General features: G+C 36.7%; 2 protein-coding genes across 5 annotated transcripts; one reads left to right on the forward strand and one right to left on the reverse strand.

Moving 5' to 3' along the window:
- The first annotated feature begins 8,997 nt into the window (after positions 1 to 8,997).
- On the forward strand, positions 8,998 to 10,757 carry LOC110370283 (proteasome subunit beta type-6). Its single transcript, XM_021326032.3, has 4 exons — positions 8,998 to 9,119; positions 9,330 to 9,592; positions 9,917 to 10,051; positions 10,428 to 10,757. The coding sequence occupies exons 2-4, from the start codon at positions 9,331 to 9,333 to the stop codon at positions 10,703 to 10,705; spliced, it is 675 nt and encodes a 224-aa protein (XP_021181707.1). The 5' UTR covers positions 8,998 to 9,119; position 9,330; the 3' UTR covers positions 10,706 to 10,757.
- A 91-nt stretch (positions 10,758 to 10,848) lies between these two features.
- On the reverse strand, positions 10,849 to 21,331 carry LOC126054929 (uncharacterized). Of its 4 annotated transcripts, none has more exons than XM_064034601.1 (19): positions 21,153 to 21,331; positions 20,045 to 20,277; positions 19,250 to 19,606; positions 18,672 to 18,810; positions 17,720 to 18,000; positions 17,084 to 17,494; positions 16,656 to 16,897; positions 16,563 to 16,583; positions 15,898 to 16,485; positions 15,660 to 15,754; positions 15,284 to 15,575; positions 15,104 to 15,209; positions 14,189 to 15,019; positions 13,811 to 13,962; positions 13,159 to 13,370; positions 12,604 to 12,816; positions 12,157 to 12,287; positions 11,611 to 11,760; positions 10,849 to 11,254 (listed from the first exon to the last, which is right to left on the reverse strand). In XM_064034601.1, exons 2-19 carry the CDS (start codon positions 20,274 to 20,276, stop codon positions 11,127 to 11,129), a joined length of 4,581 nt encoding a protein of 1,526 aa, XP_063890671.1. In that variant the 5' UTR covers position 20,277; positions 21,153 to 21,331; the 3' UTR covers positions 10,849 to 11,126. The 4 variants fall into 4 exon arrangements, with proteins under 4 accessions (XP_063890671.1, XP_063890670.1, XP_063890672.1 ...); XM_064034600.1 differs by having other exon boundaries at positions 16,656 to 16,903; XM_064034602.1 differs by lacking the exon at positions 16,563 to 16,583 and having other exon boundaries at positions 16,656 to 16,903.
- Between the last annotated feature and the right edge of the window lie 59 nt (positions 21,332 to 21,390).

A 21,390-nucleotide genomic window follows, 5' to 3' on the forward strand; every position in this document is an offset into this window, starting at 1 on the left:
AAATTAAAGTTTTGCCGCCTTCTTGGTTTATTTCTTTAGTTTTAATCCTATTACAATACATAGCCGTGTATATTTTATGGCACGTTTAATACTGTTTTAAAACGCCGTTGTTAGAGATAAAAATAAACTGAAGCTGAAAAACGTGTTTACCTGCATTTCCGTTGCTGTTTATCTCTACAGGTTTAAGGACTTCCTATATAATTAACTAGCATTTTTATACGTGATGATAGTAGGTATTTTTTCCTGTAAAAAAATACATTAAAACATAAGCTCGAAGGTCCAAACAAAACCTAGAAAGTGACTGAAGCAGAAACCTGTTTAAAATTATGGACATGAAAAGAACTCATTCACAACACATCGCGCCAACATCTTCCTATTTAAGAAACCAACTGTCACCTAAACACGTCTTCCTTGACTACACCCAAAGTCGTGACCCTAAGAACTTTCAAAATTATAAAGGGGCGCACACAATGCCGGAAGCGTGCACACTTGACATTTACGCCCCGCGACTAAAAACGCGCACGCGAGCGTCAAAAAACGCTCAATTATTGTTTATTTATAAGTTTTTAAACGCGCCCCTGTATGATGCGTTCCCTTGTGGTTTTTTTAATTTTTTGTTGAAACTCGCGTGTAATTGTAATTTGATGACGTGATTAGGGGTTCTAAATGTTGTGGTTTTTTAAGCGTGTCTTTTTAATGGGGATCGATTACCTACCCCTGAGGTTTTGTTAAAGAGATATTACGTAGGAAATTGTCTGTTGACATATGAGGAAACAGTAATTGTATAATGGTTTTGGTTAACTGTTATTATAACGGTTCGTATGTTAATGGGGAAAGTAGGTAAGTATACAGCCTGATATAGGATGGATTTTGAATTCATTCCCACCACACAGTCAATTCAATATGGCGTATAGCTAAGGACACTCAATAATAAATTTTTTTACGATAACAAAAAAACTAGTCTCTGGGTGGCATTACTGCTCTAATAAGTATCGTGCAATAAACTTGTGGTGCCGCCATTATCCCAGTTTTTTACCTAGCTCAATAAAAAAGTGTGTACACTCTAAACACCCCTACATCCGTTAAACACTAATCTGTGAGGTGTAAAAAACCTCCCCTGTGTAAAACACGGGTAATTAGGATTACATTATAAAGTTGGGGGACTTTTTTACAACTTTTTTACGTAAAAAACGCGAGGAAGGGGAAGTTTTTGGGGGATATCAGTATAACAATTAGGTACCACTTATGTGTTACAATGCGAAAATAATCAGTAAATATGGGCCACTTAAAAATAGCACTGAAATAAAAACTATGAATGCCAATGTTATGGAGATAAAGTTAAAATATTCAGTTAATTAGGTATTCTATTGTTCTCCTTTCAACCCATAAATACGTGTACCTATTCGTATTTTTATCATCACTTAATGACCGTTTAATATTACAAAAACATGACTGTTCTTATAAATAGCATAAACAACTTGCGTAATAAGGCACACATTAAAAACAATAAAATTATAACATAAAAGTAGGTACTGGATCATAAATGAAGGTGAAAAACATGTATAAAATATGTGACGATGTCTTTTTACTTATAACTAACAAATTAATGTGTGATTAAGTAAATTCTTTTACTAAATTATTACAAAATGGTAGAAGTATGTAATAACCACATGTAGGTACCTACCTATACTCGTACAATTTAGCTAACGACCTTAACTAAAAGAGAAAACCAGCTAAGTATGTGTAACGTATACCAAATAGTTTAAAAACTTGAAACACATGATAGATCGTTAAATACTTGTTTACTTATGTATTGCAGTAGTAAGCAAATGATTTATTTTGACACATCTACATCACTATGTTTTTTGTACTTGCTATGAATTGATTGGGTAAAAACGCGACCTCCGAAGAAGTGAGAAATCGTAGGTAATTGATAAAATCTAATACCTACTTAGTAGTTCAATTTAATAGCGTTACAAATCTAAATAGCGTTTTGAATGTTAAGCAGTCCACATCTGTAAAAAGATTTAGAGGATCTATGAATGAAAGTATTACAAATAAACCCTTTTGACAGATCAGGCCATAATAAAAGTAGGTATGTAGCCGCTAGGCCAGGCTCCTGTTTTCTTATAGATACATAATGGCTATTGCAGAACATACCTACTTAGGTACTTACCTATACATTTTGCATATTAAACGTAAGTCCTACGATTTATCAATAACAATTAATCTGTATATTAGGGTGTAAACTTGCTATAACAATATTAAATGCCACTTTACACGTGTTAACGTATGTTGCGTGTTTTCTCGATATTTTAAGTTAATTATATGCATTTTTACAGCTGTAATCGATATTTTTTTCTTCTACATTGTTCTATTTATTTAAATTAAAACGTATAACAAATAGGTACTTAGCAATAACATGTTTAATGATACTAAAAATATAAAAACATTCACTAATTAAACATTGACGATGCCTACCGCTGGATTACCATATGCCATATTACAGCTGTCTCAAGAACTACACGTAAATTGAAATAGCTTACGTAATAGAGCCTTCTATTTTTTACAACAGACAACTAAAACCAATTTTACGAGTAATAAAATATCTTCATCTCTAGATCTGTATCTTAGCTGCACATTTTCCGAGCACTCGACACGTAACCAAAATCAAGATGTAACTGATCCCCAAATTGTAATCCGATGTTCAAAAACGGACTTTCATCCGTTATCGAAAAACGCTCGGTCAAACAGAGGCTCTTGTCTCTTTGTCCGAGTTTTTCGACTTCGGCCCACAATACGCAATAATCTCCAAAAAGTGACCCCAAAGAGTGCTCAGGATTGTGCCCCTGAATAAGACCCGGAGCCCTGACACAGCAGCGGTCCGCAAAAAAACTATAATCGTCTATTTGTACAGAATTTTGATACACGTATGAATATAGGATGTTGTTATTTGTCTATTGGTATTTGCAGAATTTAAAATGAAATAGTTATGTTGCTAAAGAGATCAAAAAGGTAATTATTTATGTTAAATTCAGCTTTGAAAATGCCAAACAAAAATACATAAAATCTACCTACTTGTTTACATAATTTCACCTCTAGAACATTCTACGTAACAGACAAGTAGGTCTATAGTAGTAAAGCTGAATACTTATTATTGATATCTTGAGAAGGTTTCATAAATGATAAAGTACCACGTAAGGCTGTAACACAACTTAAAACAAATAATCTATTTATAAACGAAGTGTTGTCTCAAGTGTACAACATGACGTAGGTAGCACAAAATAACTCTGAAACACAAATATTAATCACATATTATCTGATATTTGTTTTCGGCGATTCAACATTTTTCGGCCGTAAAGTATACAACACGGATAATTATTTTGTATTTTTTTTTATTTTGTCATTTGTGACGTTACAGCAAACCGTACTCATTTACTGTTCCTTTATTATTTAAATCAATCAATATTTTTCCCATAATTATGAGAGTACATCACCTAGTAACCCAATTGCTGCGAACTAGGCTCTGCAGAAGACAGAAATGTACTTACATACCTATGATACCTACGGTTTTAAGGAATCAAATGTAATACGGTCAAAAAGTCCTATTATCATGGTGTATTTTGCCTTCCCCCTGTAGAATGACATGTGCCGTGGTGTATGGCGGGCAGCTTGTCCCATCGCATAATGGCATAAAGGATGGACGCACGCCGACCGCGCGCCATCTCGCACCTGCTTGCAAACGAACGTTACCGGTAACCTAGAGGTAAGAGGTAACTCCCCTTGTGGTTGATCACCTAAAAAAAAGAAGCAAGAACAAAAAGTATTTTAAAATAAATATGAACAGAAAAAATCGTAATCCGCAGAGATACTAAAACCAACGACACGTGAAAGCCTGACAAACATCAGAAGCCAATATTTTTTCCAACTTTCATCTCGCTAATTACAAGAGTCAGCAAAAATAAGTCCCGAGCCAAAAACTTAATGAGAATCCGAACTAGTGCAGAAAATATCAAGGGTATATAATAATAAGAGAGCCAGCCAGCTTATAACATCTAACGCGAGTCGGATCAATATCGCGCGCCGTTTCATCACGTCGATGGGAAAAAAGAGGAAAAAAAATACATAACTTTTTAGGGGCGGCCTCCCCCCTCGCCCCGTCTCGGCCCGCCCGCTCGGGTGCCACCTACCGAAATATATAAAAAAATATCGACGCGAGCTCCAGCGCGTGCTTACAATACTCTATAAAATATCGTATCAAATTTATATAATGGGAAGTGCCTTTGTTGGCACGAGGAAGAGGAAAAAACTTATTTCGGAATAAAGGACCCGGACATTAGGGTTGTTTTGATGGATTTAGGGAAGCGAAGCAAGGAGGTTTTACTTAGCGATCTGTAGGGGCTTGCGGATTCCGTTAAGTTGATTGGCGCCTAGGTGCAATCTGACAATCAGGGTTTTAACAGCAAAGCTCATCGGATTATACCGTCTGTTTTGATTCTTCAAACTTCGAAAAACTAGGTTAATCTAATTCGGATTTCGAATTTTAAAATTACATCAAAACATTAACAAAAAAGCCTACTTTTGATGCTCACGCAAGTAAAAACCCACGACCATTTATTATTCAAACTTTAATTGGAATTAATTCAATATCTGCATTACCTTAATACAAGTTTGGCTATCCGTTTAGGAATATAGGTATTATGCTTTGTCATGCCTAAAAATAAATAAGCAATTAAGGCAAATTCTGATGATATAACCTTTGCAGGTACATATACAGTTACATCCTAACAATAGATTTTAGGTTCTCAATAAAGAGCCTGAGCTACATAAACTGTTAAACTGCAGTACGCACGTTTATCTTATTAAAACATTTTCAGCTTCAGAGAAATATTATTTTTAAGTACAGACACTTTCTTCACGACCTTTCAAAGTCATAAAGCAAAAGTAACATATAAGTGCTTATATTTTCAGTATTTTATTGTAGCTGAGCGCGGGACGTAGCATTTCTTACATTTCTTTGATCGTAGAAGGTTTCATAACTGGGGCTGTAAAAGTTTTCGATTTTCGAACGCTTTGGTCGGAAGCCAGCCAGGATTAACTTTGATGTTATGATTTTCCACTGAACTATAAGTATAGAGATTAAAGAGTTTTTATATCAGTCTACTTAAAGCAAATCTGATGGTGGCCAGTGGTCATCAATCATTTGCTTTCCTCGCTGCGTCATTGGGAGATTGATAGTTGGCTAGTAAAAAGACACGCAAAATGAGATAGGTAGGTACCTATAATATTGTTTTTCAAGCAGCGAAAACTTTAAACATTATATTGACCTTTAAACTCATAAGTTCCTTGAACATGGACAACTAGTGTTACAAGTCCCAGGAAAACCACTTCACACACCAAAAAAAAAGGATTACATTATAAGGTACCCAGATGGACTTCGTATTTTCCTGATTTCAATATTTCTCCGTATCCAAAGTCATTAAAATGAGTTCAATTGTTTTAATGTAAACTCGTAACAATCAGGAATGACTTAAGTATTACTTATTACTTATTACGTCTAATTTTAGCAAATCCAATAGAAAATTACCCGAGTCCAGACACGTATAACTAAAAACCCTTTACATAATGAATTCCTGTAAATGTATTTATAATTCTATATCAAATGCATGTTTCAGGAAAACCTCAGCTGTGAGCTCTGATTTTGGTAATTATTACAAAATAATAAATCCTAATTTAAGACCTGACTGTAAAATCTAGCATTGTATCCCTTAACGGAATTGGAATAAGGTTTATATTTGCTTTTGCAATATAACACAAACAGATGAATTTCAGTACATAATATATCCTCATTTAGGATACGGAAAAACTGTTGCTATAGGTTAGTTATGGAAATGGAATTATACAAAATAATTACTCAAAAAGTGTAACCTAAGGTAAAACTAAACTTATATAATTAGTTTAACATGGTAACTAGGTAGGTACACAGATAATGCGTCTCAATTTACCTACTTTATGCCTCAGTTAGTACGAACTTAGTACCTACCATCATGAAACCACGACGCAAATAAGTTTTACGGTAAGAAGTAGGCAATACAGCAGTATTACCACATATAAAGTATATACCAGATAAGACTATATTAGCAGTCAAAAGATCGGATGACAAAATACATAGGGTTTAATACTCCTAATTTTACGAGGAGACATTACATATTGAAGGAACCATAACTTGGCTCAATCTGACTTACATAACCCCCTTGATTAGCGGTCTTTCCGTGTCATAGTACCTACCTAAGGTTTATTGATTAACGTAGAGCCATTTTATTTCTTATCTAACTCATCTAGTTACGTATTTTTTTATAATATGATATATCCTTGTTTAAAATCGCACTTTTTCAGTTCAAATTAAGATCACTCGCGGAAAATTGTTTAGGTTCTAACAACCGATCAACAAACAAAACCATGAATATCTAGCAATACCAAACCATTAGTCACATCGACATAATATAAACAATATTTTTTGTTTAACAACAGCTGTTAAAATAATTATCCGTTATAATTATAATGTGTCCCAAAATAGCGGAAAATTTTACGAAAATTCGCTGATGTCACGATTAATTTGCAATGGCAATATGTTTAACTTTATCGTATTTATGTACTTTAATGAATCGAGAAAATTTAGACAGGATGACTGACAATTCAACTGATGGACGAGCGGGGGTCTAACCGTCTAACGGAAACAGGCATCACGCGACAATGCCTATCGAAACTTAAAATACATTGTAATATAGAAAAAAAAAAATATCAACATCTGGCCATTGTGGGGTCGCGGGGGAGTCTTTGTGAAATAAATAAATAAATAACAAAACGTCGCCACCGCACGCGTCATTATTCAAGTGCGATTGACAGGCACTTCGAAGCGCGGGGTCGCCGCGGCCTCAATAATACGCCTACTTATTGCTGCTGAGCAATGCGTGTGTATGCCGAAGATGTGGTCTTGATGCTTTAAAGCTGAATTTAGAGAAAATACTTTTCTTAGCAGGCATATTTGAAAAACGACTTAGATTCTTCATGAAAGCTTAATAGTCTACTTGTCAAATAATGCTAGCTAGTTCACAGAAAGTGCATGCTCCTAGGTATTCATTTATGTACATAGTACGAATTTAGTACCTATATTGCTTTTAATGCTAAGTTCCTATTTCATTTAGGCATTTGCTCTTGATTAAAAAATATCCAAGCACGTTCTGACTTCTAAAAAGGAACCGGGGTTAAAAACGGTATTCCGCAAATGTCTGTCCGCAAGTATCATGACTAGTTGCTCCAACTATTTATTAGAAGAAAGATTTTTTAAGACGTGTGCTATCGTATTGAACAACGGTGGCGAATCGCAAACTTCATGAATAAATATAAATTCGATATTCTTTTTGAATGAAAACGTCGAATAAAATGGTGATTTATCATAAATGTCGTGCGTTTTCAATAGCGGATAGTCTTTTATAACTTTTAAATAAACATGGTTTTTGGGATGACGTACAAAATGGCGCGTAGCGAATATTTTTTTTTAAAGTCTTTTTAGTGGGACAAGGGGTGCTAATGAGTGGAGGACACCCACGCTGATGACGATGCATTTTCTTTTTGTTAGTTGAACAATGTTTGCAAATGTCCTGCTCCATCCATCGATATTTTGCGGGTTGTCTAGATGTGTATGTATTGTTAGGCATATTTTATATTTAGGTAGATCTCAAAAATCCTATCAAGTTAGAATATTAGATGTCAAACAGATTCTGACAAACATTCCAAGCAGAAGTCAGAACTGCAAGTTATCCCAGATTTTCTCTTAAAAGATTATTATTACTTTTAGGTAAGTGTAGGTATTTAAAGTGGGCAGCGGACTAGTTCTTAAATCATCAGTCACCACAAGCGCCCCCTGTGAGAACTTTACTGATCATGTTTTTATTAAAGGAAGACTTTAAAAAATCTTCTTCCGAAGTATCCTATGGTGGACTGGTCAAGTCTTCTTTTTTAATGAAAAGACTGAATTCGAAGTGAAGACTGTTTTTTTTGTATTTCTACTTCATATATAGACTGCTGAGCCATTTATGTCGCCTTTCTTCATTTTTGGGAAGCTATAAAAATAGTACAACAGTTTTAAAATCCATCACCCATATTTTGACTCGTTACAAGAATTCATGGGCACCCTAGTTGTTTGGTTTACGAAAATGTTATTATTAGCTAACCTGTGGAACGATATATTGCAACCACCATAGGAATCACTTTTGCAAGTAGAAACGCAACACTTTTCACCATTTTAATAGTTTAAATTGAATTAATACAAAAAAATATAAACAAAATTTTAAATGCTGATTACGCGCCAAGAATGTTCAGGGTTACCGCTAGAAAATAAAAAAAAAGCAAAATATAAATTTATGTTTTAATAATAAATACGAATAAATTAATGCGATTGTTATTAATTTGTTGACTTACAATTGTTAAAATAAGATAAAAATATAAGTGATTCAATTGTTTTTTGGGAAGACAAAACTTTTGATCACAATATTTTTTTTTTGCTGGCAAGGTGTTAGAAAGAGACAAACAGCCTCCGTTCGAACTATCCCTCTCGGCTCGGATTTGCCTCTGTGTATTATGCAACCAATTTAGTACCTTATTGCGTTAGAATAGAGTTCATTTTCGTAAATGTATATTTTGAGCGTGCGCAATCTTGTTTAGTAATATTATATCTATGGATAAACATTGCTTATAATGGAACGTATTTCTAGCAACGTTTCGTTTCACGTGAAATATATGATATTGTGAATATGATGGTACAGTTATTGATTCTGCAGGGATAAGTGACACAGGTAAGACTTTATTTTTGCTATAAGTTAGTACTTATTAATTAATTAATTGGTTTACTGTGGCATAGTGTTATTTAATATTTATAAATTAGGACATAATAATGTATTTTGCAGTTGAAACGATGCGTGTTTCGTAACAGAATGCATGAGTAGATGTTTTCGATGACGTTCCAAATTTGACATTGACAATCAACAATTCGCCGCAGTCAAACCGTGACTTTCAAAAATTGTTTTAGCTATTTAATTCAACTTTTTCTGCAAAATAATGTAAGTACTAACTAAAAATAACATCCAAATGCCATCTTCCACCTTTCTAGTCAAATAATTAATATTTCCCAAGCATAACCTTTACGAAATACCGCTACAACAAACAATCAGAATTCCCTATTCAAAATACACGCTATCATCGTTCATCATCAATTCACCACTTATAAACTACATCGGCACTCCTAATAACTCATTCTAAACGTATTTCAGAATGGCGGCGTCAGTAGTGAACGCTTACGGTGATCCGACCATGGAATGGATGAACGCTCCTCATAGTACCGGAACCTCTATCATGGCTTGCGAGTTCAATGGCGGAGTGGTGATCGGCGCCGACTCCCGCACGACCACGGGCGCGTACATCGCGAACAGAGTGACGGACAAGCTGACGAGGATCACCGATCATATTTACTGCTGCAGATCAGGATCGGCCGCTGATACTCAAGCTATTGCTGATATTGTGACTTACCATTTGAGTGAGTAGTTCTCCTTTTGTTGGTGTCTCTTAAATTAAGCTTTTGTTGACTGTATTACTCAAAATGTTAAAGCAAAAGTCGTGTTTTTTGTTCAGTTTTCTCTTGACGTAACAATGATGTGTTAAAACTGCTATGACACAAAGAACATGGAAACTATTGAAACTTAATTGCAAGAAAGCAAACAACAAAACTACTACTATTCATAGTATTCTAAAAGCTTATTTGAAATAGTCCTTGCTACCACTTCGCCAGTACTCAGCACAATACAACTCATGAAGTCCCTATTAGAAGCTACAGAATTAACATGACATGTATTAATTCCAGATTTCCACAAGATGGAGCTGGGTGAGCCCCCACTAGTTCACACGGCAGCTGCCATATTCCGTGAGCTCTGCTACAACTACCGTGACTCTCTGGTCGCTGGCATCCTGGTTGCCGGTTGGGATAAGAAGAATGGAGGTAAAGATGGGCCAATGAATTTGTTTATGTAAAAGAATGTTCAATTCTTAAGTTTCCTTAAGCAATATTTGAAAGTAGAGTCATTTATATTGCGTCACACTGAGACATTTTCAATAGTACAATAAAGTTGACTAGACTTTTTTATGCAATTCATTGTTGCACTGTATATGTTAGTGCAGTATAATATTACACTTGTGGAGTTCTAACACCAGCATATAGATACCACAGTATTTGATACCTAAATTATACCTGGGAAAAGTGAGAGGCAAACTGCTAATATACACATTAGCAAGGAGTACCACAATATTGGTGTGCCCTTAGAACATTTTACACCTGCTGAATAGTCATTGAAATTGTTTGTTTTCTCTTTGTGCAGGACAAATCTACTCAGTCCCAATTGGTGGTATGGTGCAGCGTCAAGCAGTCTCCATTGGAGGCTCTGGTTCAACCTATGTATATGGTTACGTAGATGCCAACTTCAAGCCCAACATGAGCAAGGAGGAAGCTATCAAGTTTGTCACCAACACACTGACTCTGGCTATCCTTCGTGATGGGTCATCAGGAGGTGTGGTAAGGCTGGGAGTCATTACAGAAGCTGGTGTTGAACGCTCCGTTATTCTGGGAGACCAGCTACCCAAGTTCTATGAGGGCTGATTTTGCTTTTGTATTCTATTTTGTAAGGTAATAAAATTTTGAAAATGGTTAAGATTAATTTTATTTACTTCCCATTTCAACAACCTATGTATATCACCTGGTTCACATTTTTTTGTAAAAGAGCCTCATAATTAAACACAAAATTCTGTTATATTTGTTTATTTACACTTTGGTACATTCATGCAAACTCAACCAACGTAAACGCTAGAAGTCACTGTTTCATTATAATCACAAAAGTCATGCACAACTTGTAAATCATTATTAGAATACATGGCGCACAAGAAATCTTTAAATATTCACAAATACATATTGATTAAATCCATATGACTTTTGAATAACATTCACATATTAAATCGTAGAACATAGATATAGTTTAAAGCTTATCACATATAATGGCTTCGCCTACAAGTATGGTACACGTTTAGGTGATGACTCCCAACTCCTCCATGGTCTCCAGATCACGCATCAGCATCTGTACAGTCTGTTTGGTGCGCGGGAAGAATTCCGCTGTCTCGTCGTCCTCGAACGACGGGTCTTGAGATTCTAGTTCTGAAATGGAATGGATGAAATGATACTTTACTCAGACGAGGGATTTATTAGATATTTGACTAACATTTAAGATACTGGGGCCTTACTTGTCGCAAAATATTACAATAACACATTATTTTATGATATCTCACTAATAAAATAAAATAGTGACATTGTTTGACAAAACCAAGATTTTAATCCTATAGCTGCCTCCAAACTCCAAACTTTTTGTCGTCACGGAAAATGTTCAGATATCATCGGATGATGGAGGTACGGGATGAGTATATACATATAGGTGACATGTGTTTCTGTACTTATGCTCCGAATTTTGACTTCGTAGCGGGCAAAGTTTGAAGAGAACTGTAGTCTGTACAGACCTGCAACCTGTGCCTCGATGGAGTCGAGGCGGGCGTCGATGAGCGCCTGGCAGCGCTGCAGATGCTTGAGCAGCTGGCGCCGACACGCCGCGTTCTCTATCGGCGGCTCCGGCTGCGGCGCCACCACCAGCGCCCGCTGCACCTCTTGCTCTGTGGTATTTGTACATAAGTGAATACCAATAAACTCGGAAGAAACACTGTTAATAATACCTTCAATGTAAAATAGCTGGACTGACTAGATTGGTAAATTACTTATATCTTACTTATATTATAAATGTGAAAGTTTGTGACGATGTATGGATGTATGTTTGTTATTCAATCAGGCAAAAACGGCTGAACCGATTTGATTGAAATTCGGAACGTAGATAGGTGATACACCCTGGATTAACACATAGGCTACCTTTTTCAACACACCACGCGGGCGAAGCCGCTGGCGGGAGCTAGTTCATATATATTTCCTAATAGTGAGCGTTAAATAGTTACCAAAAAGAATACGCTAAAAAGCTAAATCTCAGAAACATATAGGAATGTATATTTCCAACTTACCTTGTACTGATTGTGCGAGGCGCTCTAATTCCGACGTGCTAATGGGAAGGTCGAGCGAAGCGTCGCCAGGACTTGATAGTAACCCACTCAGGAGCGACTGGGAACCCAGCTGAGCATCTCGCTGTGTATATCTAGAGGGTAAAATACATCAATCAACATAATAAATTGCGGCTCTAAATATCGCGCCAATTCCAATGACTTAGCAGAAACCATTTTAGGCATCAGTGATTCGCACGAAATACATGGGCCCCAGCCCCCGTGTATTCCAAAGTAAGAAAAAAACGCCATTAAGTTTAGCGTGAACTATAACAATTACGACAAAGATTAAAATATATAAAAACTTTCAGCTTCTATCTCTAGCCTTCGATTATTATGTAAGTATTCTATTTTAACAAAAGAAACAGTTTTGGTGGTCAGTTCTAAAATATATTAGTTCTCAATCCTTACCGTTCTTGTTCCTGCTCCTCAGAGGGTGGAGTCTGTATATGCATGGGCATGTCCCGCACCTCCCCGGGCTGCACCGGCTGGTTCTCCTTGTCCACGCTGTTGATCATTATGTTCAAGTCCGAGTAGTCCGAGTTCAGCTTCTCTTGAGTATATTGAATTTCGACCTGCTCCCAGTCTTTAGCCCATAGGTAGAGTTTTGGATGGTCCTTTTTACTGTAAAAGTGAAAATAAGGCATTGCATAAAATTTATTTTTACTATACTAGCTTCTGGGTGCGGTTTCACCCAGGTACCGAAAGATCTACTTTAAGCACATGGATAGAAAATTGCTCATAGAGTTTCATCAAATTCCATTCAGTAGATTTATCGTAAAAGAGGAACCAACAAACTTCCATACATACAAACTTTCGCGTTTCTTATATTAGTAGGATAAAACAAAAAGTATTTTTTTCTTGTTGGGAAATCATTAATGACTCCTCCCGCTAAGAGTGCAGCTTGAGAATATTCCATATGAGTATATAACAAAAAGTATGTAAATCAATAAAGCTCATACTCACGTAGCCACATAATACTTGACTCTCAAGGCATGCAGAGCGTCTTCGATCCTCAGCAGGTTGCCGGCCAGCTCGTGCGAGCGACGTAACGACTCGCACGGCTTGCCGGCCGGCAGGAGGCCTTCATACATGCGATCCTGATCGTGCAGGAAGCGTTGCGAGCGACGACCACGACGGGGGTTTAGGCAAATACTGCATGTGTATTTTTCTGGGACCTGAAAAAGGACAGGTGGCATTTATTTTTTTATAGAATATTATCGGATAATGTAGTAAAAAGGTAGACTGGTAGAGAACGCCTAAGGCGTTAAGTCCATAATTGTACTATTTGTGCAAGAAGTATTTTAAATAAATAAATAGGAGAAGAACACTTAATATTTTTTGGCGAAATTGGTTAATTTTGATAACAATTGCTATTAGAGAGCTAAAACAAAAACTTAAGTCAACACCATATTCTGGCAAATACAATTCTGGAGGATTTTCTTTGTTCGGGCTTACTCATAGTTTTTTTTTTCAGTTTTAAATCTAGTAAGTACCAAACTTATTCAAATCCCGACAAATTGCTCCAATTGCTACACAGAAACCATCACCGGTATCACCAGTTTGGGTGCTTGAACTGTGATCTGAAGTTAATTGTTTAACGAGAAGTATTACTAACATCGCATTCTCGCTGTATGTTATGGCAGAGCGCGTGCTGCCAGCACAGACACAGCTCGCACTGCACCATGAGCCCGTCCTCCTCGCGGAACCCGCAGTGGCAGTTGATGATCTCTTCGCGCTTCATGTGGACGATCTTTATACGTTCGCCATCTGAACAAATAAAAAAACAATAGTTTAAAAAACTAAAAAAAACGCTTGTCATGTATTGTCATCAGAAGTCAGAATGTGTGAAAAAGTTCATCTTAATCGAAGACCAGGAAGTGGGTCAAATTAAGATTCCAAGATTTTTTTTACATACATAGTTACAAGTGAAGCTAATAATATAAGATTGTCAAAAATCGTATGAAAAATTTAACGAATTGTAAAAACAACTCACTCTCATTAAACATATAATTATTTGAGTCCTTATTCTCCTCATTAGACTCCGACGACACGGGGGCTGCTCGCGACCTTTCATCGACTTTCGAATCCGGAGTCCCAGACCTCGGGAAACTAGACCGAGTGTCCACATCAGAATTCATGCCAAACCAATCATCGCCAAACTCCTCTTCGCTTACCGGCCTCTTGGCAGCAAGAGCAAACCTTCGTTTCTCTTTGCGCTTTTTATCCACAGGTTTGGTCACTGTATGTGTCGATATGGCACTTTCGAAGTCTAGAGGAATGTCCAAAGGTGGGATCTCCATTACTGGTTCAGGTAAATCCGTGTCCTCAACATCTATGTCCTCGTTAAAAGGTTCTGGTATGACCGGTTCAGGGTCAGGACGCCTGACGGGTAGTAACACCCGGGGACGCTTCACCGGTTTGTTGATCAATGCTTGACGGAGCTTGGGCGAGTCCTGGCTTCTGGGAACAAGTGGGTCCTCAACTTCTTTAACGGGCGTGATTGGAGCAGTGTCCACTTGCAGTTCAGTTTTAACGTCCTTAATTATTTCTTGTTTGGGTTCCTCCCGTTTTGGCGGTCTGGGTATTTTCACTTTGATGATCTTGCTGTCTTCTTTTTTAGGTGTATCGGTCTCTAAAGGCATGGTCCTTGCGTACGCGAGGTCTAGAACTTTGGGTGTGGCTCCCAACATCTTCCTAAGTTCTCTGTGGTAGTGTTTGATATGCATCTGTAGTAAGGTGTTGTTTCGGAAGTTTTTGAAGCAGCCCTCGGCAGGACAGCGGAGTAGGTTCTCGATTATTTGGACTTTTAGTGAACCAACGTAAACTGTAATAAAAGTAAGAAGTTGCAGGGTCAAATTTTATTACTATTTTTGTTTATCTAGCATAAAAAAGTGTAGTCAGCACATACCATATCCGTCTTCTAAAGGTGGAACGTCAGCTGGTACTTCACTAGGTGTCAAACCATCAGTCACTGGAACACTCGTGGAGGGAACTCCATCACCTCCAGCCACATCCTGAAGCAAAAAAAGTATTTCTATGAAGACTGAATCAAAATTGCTATTTTTGACAAAAATAAAAAGAAACTTACATGTTTCACTCTAGGGACCTTAATCTTCTTGATTTTAAGCCTGGGCCTTCTCGCATCGTTCCTCTTAAGGCTTAGCTTTCTTCGTTTGACGAGGGGCGAAGTGCTGCTCAAGGTGCCGGCCGGCAGCGGAGCCCCATCTGCCGACTGCGAGATCCAGCCCATCCGACGAGCTAGCTTCAAGTGCACGCCGAAGTCGGAGAGACAATGTTCAAAGCCTTCCTCTACGAGTGATGGGTTGTTCTCCAAATATAATCGCATCTCGTTCTTGGTGTGGAAACGCCGGTTGTCTGGACTAGATTATAAAGATAGATATAGTCGTCGTAGGTGATAGGAAATACTGTTAAGAATATGTACCTAGTTATTAGATAAAACCTACCTAACTAGCACGACATCCCACTTGCCAGCTGAATGACCGAAACTCCTGCGCACCATGTGTTTCGTCCAGCCAGGAGGCAGTCTCTTGTCTTCAACCTTGAACACCAAAAATATTCATTACAAGAAACAACAATCAATTTAATTTCTTTAATAAATAATTGAAAACTCCCTGGACCAAAAAGCAAGCCCAAGTATCTCAAAAGTGATCCTATCAAAAATAAGAAGAATCTATAAGTTACCTGCACACTCCTTCTGGGCAAAGGTGGTTTTCCACTGGCATCAACTTTAACCTCACACTCAATCTCGCTGACCGTCCCCACTGGCTGTCCGTTCACCCACTTGCAGCACCACTCCCCGGGCAGCAGGAAACTCTCCGGCATCACAGCCCCAGTTCCCAACTGCTGACGATTCAACATCTGCTGCCTCATCTCATCAACTTGCTTCCTCACTAACTCTAACTCATTCTTCACCTTCTCAACTTGTTTCTTCACCTTCTTCTCACGTAGCAAGCGAAGTTTCTTACCCTTCTTCACTTTTGTTAATTTCTTTGTCTCATCGTTATCGACTGTTGCATTTTGACTTTCAAAGCTTGAATTTTGACTTTCAACTGTTGCTTCTGGAATTGGTTCTTCTGTGGCAACTTCAGGTGTTGTGATTGTAGGTTCAATTTCTGGTTTCGATTCTATTTTAGGCGAGCTAACACGTTCGACTTGGTTCAAGCCATCCTCTAACTTGATGATAGCCTCCTTAATTCTGTCGATAACTTCCTCGTGTTTTACGTCATCTGGTTTATCAAACTGTTCTAGTTTCACCTCTTCTTCTAGAACCTAATAAATGTGGAAACAATTAACGAAATTGCACTTTAATTACTTTGACTGTAAATTGAACTTATAGCTTAACTTACTTTCTCCTTTTCAGGGGCAGGCTTTAAAAAGAAACACAGGTTTACATGAGTGCTAATAGGTACATTCTTAATGCAAATAAACACTTCACTTACCGGGTCTAATTCTCCTCTCAGGTCTTCCAATTGAATAAGATCATTATCTTTAACCTCGTCTTTAGATGCTACAGGTTCAGTTACTTCGGTAACTTCGTCTTTCTGTATAACATCCACTGCCGAGTTCTTCTCTTCCGTTATTGCCTCGACTTGTTCGTCCATTATTTTCTCATCTTTCTTAACTTCTTCTGGAGGCACTTCTTCCTCTTTGCTTAGAGTACCAATGATTGAAGCAACTGCATCTGCGGCTGAAATTAACATGATGGAACATGATCCCTGCAATATTTTTTTCAGAAAAGCTATGTATATTTTTAAAGCTGAAAAGTTCGTTTGTACGTTAACTTGCTTGAATGCAAGCAGCGCATTCAAGTACTAGTGTTCCAATTTGAAAAGTACTTGCGGAAGCTAGTAGATTTAGAGGAACTCACCTGGTGGTTCAGTCTTAATCTCGGTCTTAATTTCACTTTCAAGCTTCAACTTGACGACCCTCTCTCGCTTCTTCTTCATAACCCTGGGTTTCCTTTCAACAACCGTCTTTTCTTGCACAGTTTTCTGCTTCTTTGGCCGTTTCTGACCTATATTGAATATTTCCTTTATGTTAAGTTTGCGTTTCATTTCGCGACGTTCGCTTTTCGAACCTAGGTAATCCCTTGTAGGGTCGAAGAGATGTGTATGGAAAGCTGGGTATTGTGTGTTTGTTTGTGGACTGACGTTGCTAGGTCCGGCCCCATATGAGTCGGAAGTCCCGCCAGATTCGCTCTTGTTCGAGCGCAGTTTATACAGCCGCGAAGTATTGCAAGTCCAATGGCAACCGTCATCGAATAATATCTCAAAATTGCCTGTCGAAAAAAAAAAGGAAAATAAATATTTAAAACATATCAATTTATTCATTTCTGTACAAAAAAATAATGGTCGCGTTCCTAAACTCAAAGTGCAGCGTAGTTATTGAACAACACTTTAAAGAATTTGCTTTGATCATCATGTGCGATATCTTAGTAACGGTAACAAAACAAAAAAAAACTAAAGAGACCATAATTATAACAGAATTATTTGTAACCACTCACCATCACCCAAATCGTTAAGAATGGTAGCAATAAACCGCCTATTATCGCGCCACCTCGCGAGGCATCGCTCGCCCACTTCAAAAGTTAACTTAGGCTTATCTTCTGTCTTCACTTCTTTCACTTCTTCTTTCAGACTCGCTATGGGTAAGGAGTCCGTGAGAGATTCTTCAGAACTGGGTCCGGGTTTCACCGTGCTTACGGATGTAACGCTACTAGTACTAGACTGAGTAGTACTGATCGGTCGCAAGCGGGGACTACTCACGCTTATCCATTCGTCGTGCCTGCAATTGTTTTTGGGATGGTTAGTGACCGCCATTTTTTTTTGTTTGAGCATTTCGAATTGTAGGTACACATTGGCCTTGTACACACTGGCCATTAATTTTTGGCAAAATATATAAGGATTTTTTTCCTTTTTTTAAAGAATGAAACTGGTTACACTGGTTTTAATAGATTTAAGAAATGTTGGATATTTAAAAACAATGGTCAACAATACTTAAAATACACATTCTCTTTCACTACAAGCAACAACAAAAGAAAATAAACAAAAATCAAAGCTACGCAAAAATAAATGTGATGGTAAATTAAATATGGATCAAAGAATAGAGATATATTACCTGCGGCCCTCGCGCAATGTTTTATTCCGTGTATTATAAGTAAAAGACATTGAAATTATTTTATTTCTTCACATAAAAATTAATGACGTATTCGTATATTATAAGAACCTGCATAGTTTTTAAACTGATTGTCAAGTTATAATCTATGCGGCCAGCAATAAAAAGATTGATAAAAAAGTTTTTATGCAAATAAGAAATGCGTTTTACAAAAAAACATTTTGATGCTACTTTGGCTCTGTTTATTGCTTTTAAAATGCTTTTCATAATGTTGTGATAAGAATATTAAATAGTTTTTTTTTTTATTATTTTTTATGTATACCTAATTATTTGGTACATACCTTTTGCTATCAATTTCATAGCGTACAAGCACCTCCATGTCTTCATAATCCACTTCAACTATTTCTGCTGGATGCCATTCACCGCTGAAGTCCTTGGCCTCAACTTTAGAACCAATGGAGAGTGCCATGCTGCCGGTTCCTATGAAATAATATTGATATTTTATCATAGAAACCAAAAAGAACAAAGCTTTGAGTGGTTACAAATTAAATCACCAGTTTCCTAAAAAAAAATTAAAATAATATTTGTTTATTTATTGATCCTGAATTCTTAAACATTATATATTAAACTAGCTTTTGCCCGCGACTTCGTTCGCGCGGAATGGTGACTTTCAGCAGATTTTCGGTTAGACCAACAGATGGCGCTATATGTCCGGAATAAATTTTATTTTTTATTTGTATATTTCGTTGTAATAAAAACTATCCTATGTCCTTTCTCAAGTTCCAAATTATGTCTGTACCAAATTTCACACAAATCGGTTCAGTAGTTTAGGCGTGAAGAAAAGACAGACAGAAAGACAGACGACAGAGTTACTTTCGCATTTATAATATTAGTAGGGATTGCAGTTTATTATGCTCACCTTTGTCAATAGGATTATAAATCGGCTTACATTTTACATCTTTCTTTTTAGACATGTCTATATCAGACTCACTGAGTATCATATTCATCAAGCCGCTGTCTGTGTTCATTGGCTCCAACATTGCTGGTTCCCTAATGACTTCATCTTTAACTTTCTCGCTTATCAGTAAATCAGCATCTTTCTGGTCCTGGATCTCTTTCTCTTGTGCCTCAATAAACTTCTTGATAGCATCCACATTCTCTATTTCACAGTCCTTGCTGAACCCCTCCACGGGAGCAGTTATATCATCCATGTCATCCATATCTCTGGTATCCTCATCAGTGTCAGTATCCCATGGAAATATTGAAGGAACTGCCTCTGCAATATACAAATTGTAAATATTACTCTTATTAAGAAATATCTTTATCATGCAAGAACCTGGAAGATAAACTTATGAAACATTCATACATCCAAATCTTATTGAAAAACAGATTTTTTGTTTAATGACAGCAATGACAAATAGTGTGACAGGAAAACAAGGAGACTGAATACTAAGCCACATTTTCTAACTAAAAAGAAGTTTAACATTCAATGTTGCAGAGTTTTTAGCAAAATTACTGTGTTAGCAAATTAAATGAACTATAAACTGACCCGCAGCTACCAAGGTGCTCATAAAACAGCCAAAACTACCATTCAATACAGAAAACGTGAAACCATAACTTGAGTGAGAACAATGAAAAAAAGTAAATAAAAATAATGAACTGAAACCACTGATACAACATAACCCATCAAGCAATAGGACGTTCTACTGAGTACCTGTTCTCAATTTGTACTTAGACTCCTTGAAACTTTGAAAATCAGTTTTACAGAAGTGGCGTGAGCACACGTACTGAGGCAACTCTGTGTCTGTGTGTTTGTAATGTGTTACAGTTATCCAAATGTCACGTAACGCAATGTTTTTGGGAAACTTGTGGTATGTGACACCTCTGTCCTCCTTTCTTGTTGAACATGACTTACAGTTGTCAATGCAACACTTTTTAACGGCCATCCTAATGTTAATATTATGATGTATTAACAATGTTATTTGTGAAAGTCAATAAACCCTAAGCTAGACAGACTAAAGCCATAATTATTGAAGTTTACTCTGTGCATGTTTATTCAATATAAGATTTAATTACTATAAATAATGTGGTCAGTTTTCTATAGTTTAGTGATTCTTATAATCTAAATGAAGGGAGTTGGCATATCCTATAATAAGTATTCTTTCAAGTCAAAGCAATAAGGAATGTTTCTGAATAATAAATGTATGTAATTCTGTTTAGGCCATCACGCAGCATTGATAGAAGCTGAGCAATAAGCATTGCAAAACAAGAATAAACATGATTCGAAGCACCCAAACAATTTGATTATGTTATTTATGAGTGCCAGTAATATGAGCATCAGTATCCAGCTTTAGATTTAACCGGTATGCAGGTAACCCTAACTAAATTGGCTTAGCCTTCACTATAACATTACATAAACATAAGAGACAATGCAGGGGACATGGGACTCATTTTACATTATTAGCAATAGTCAAACTATATGGTTGGTTATTCAATTGATAAACTAAAAAGTGCGAAACTAAAAAGGTAGACAGATATCTACGATAAGTAGGTAACACTAGATACCGACTAGGACGTTAATTTGACTATATAACCCCAACAATCTTATAAGTAACGCTTATCTTCATCATTTCATGAGTTTAACAGTCATAACAAACGAATTACATACTAATTCTGCAAGGCTGTAACCAGGTGATGTTAATATAGACATAAAAATATAATATCCCCTGCAAAAATCCCCAATTTGTTATAAAATCAATATTATTTAGTAAACAAATTCATGACACGATATCCAAAAACAATAATAAATCATTCATACAAACCTGATGACGAAGTGAATTCACAATTAAATATGTTGTACGTAAATAGCCGCAAACTTTAACATAATAACAAATGCACAAATAATCAATACTATACTTAAACTCTAAAAAATAATTCTGTAAACAAATTGTGCAATATTTCCTCAATGGTCACCATTACATTTTGAGAGAACCACAGATTAATTCAAGGAGTGAACGATAGTTAATATATTTCATTCTCTTCTGTCAGGTTCCAGGTAGA

This window comes from Helicoverpa armigera, chromosome 5 (assembly GCF_030705265.1).
Source record: "Helicoverpa armigera isolate CAAS_96S chromosome 5, ASM3070526v1, whole genome shotgun sequence".
Lineage (NCBI taxonomy): Eukaryota > Metazoa > Arthropoda > Insecta > Lepidoptera > Noctuidae > Helicoverpa > Helicoverpa armigera.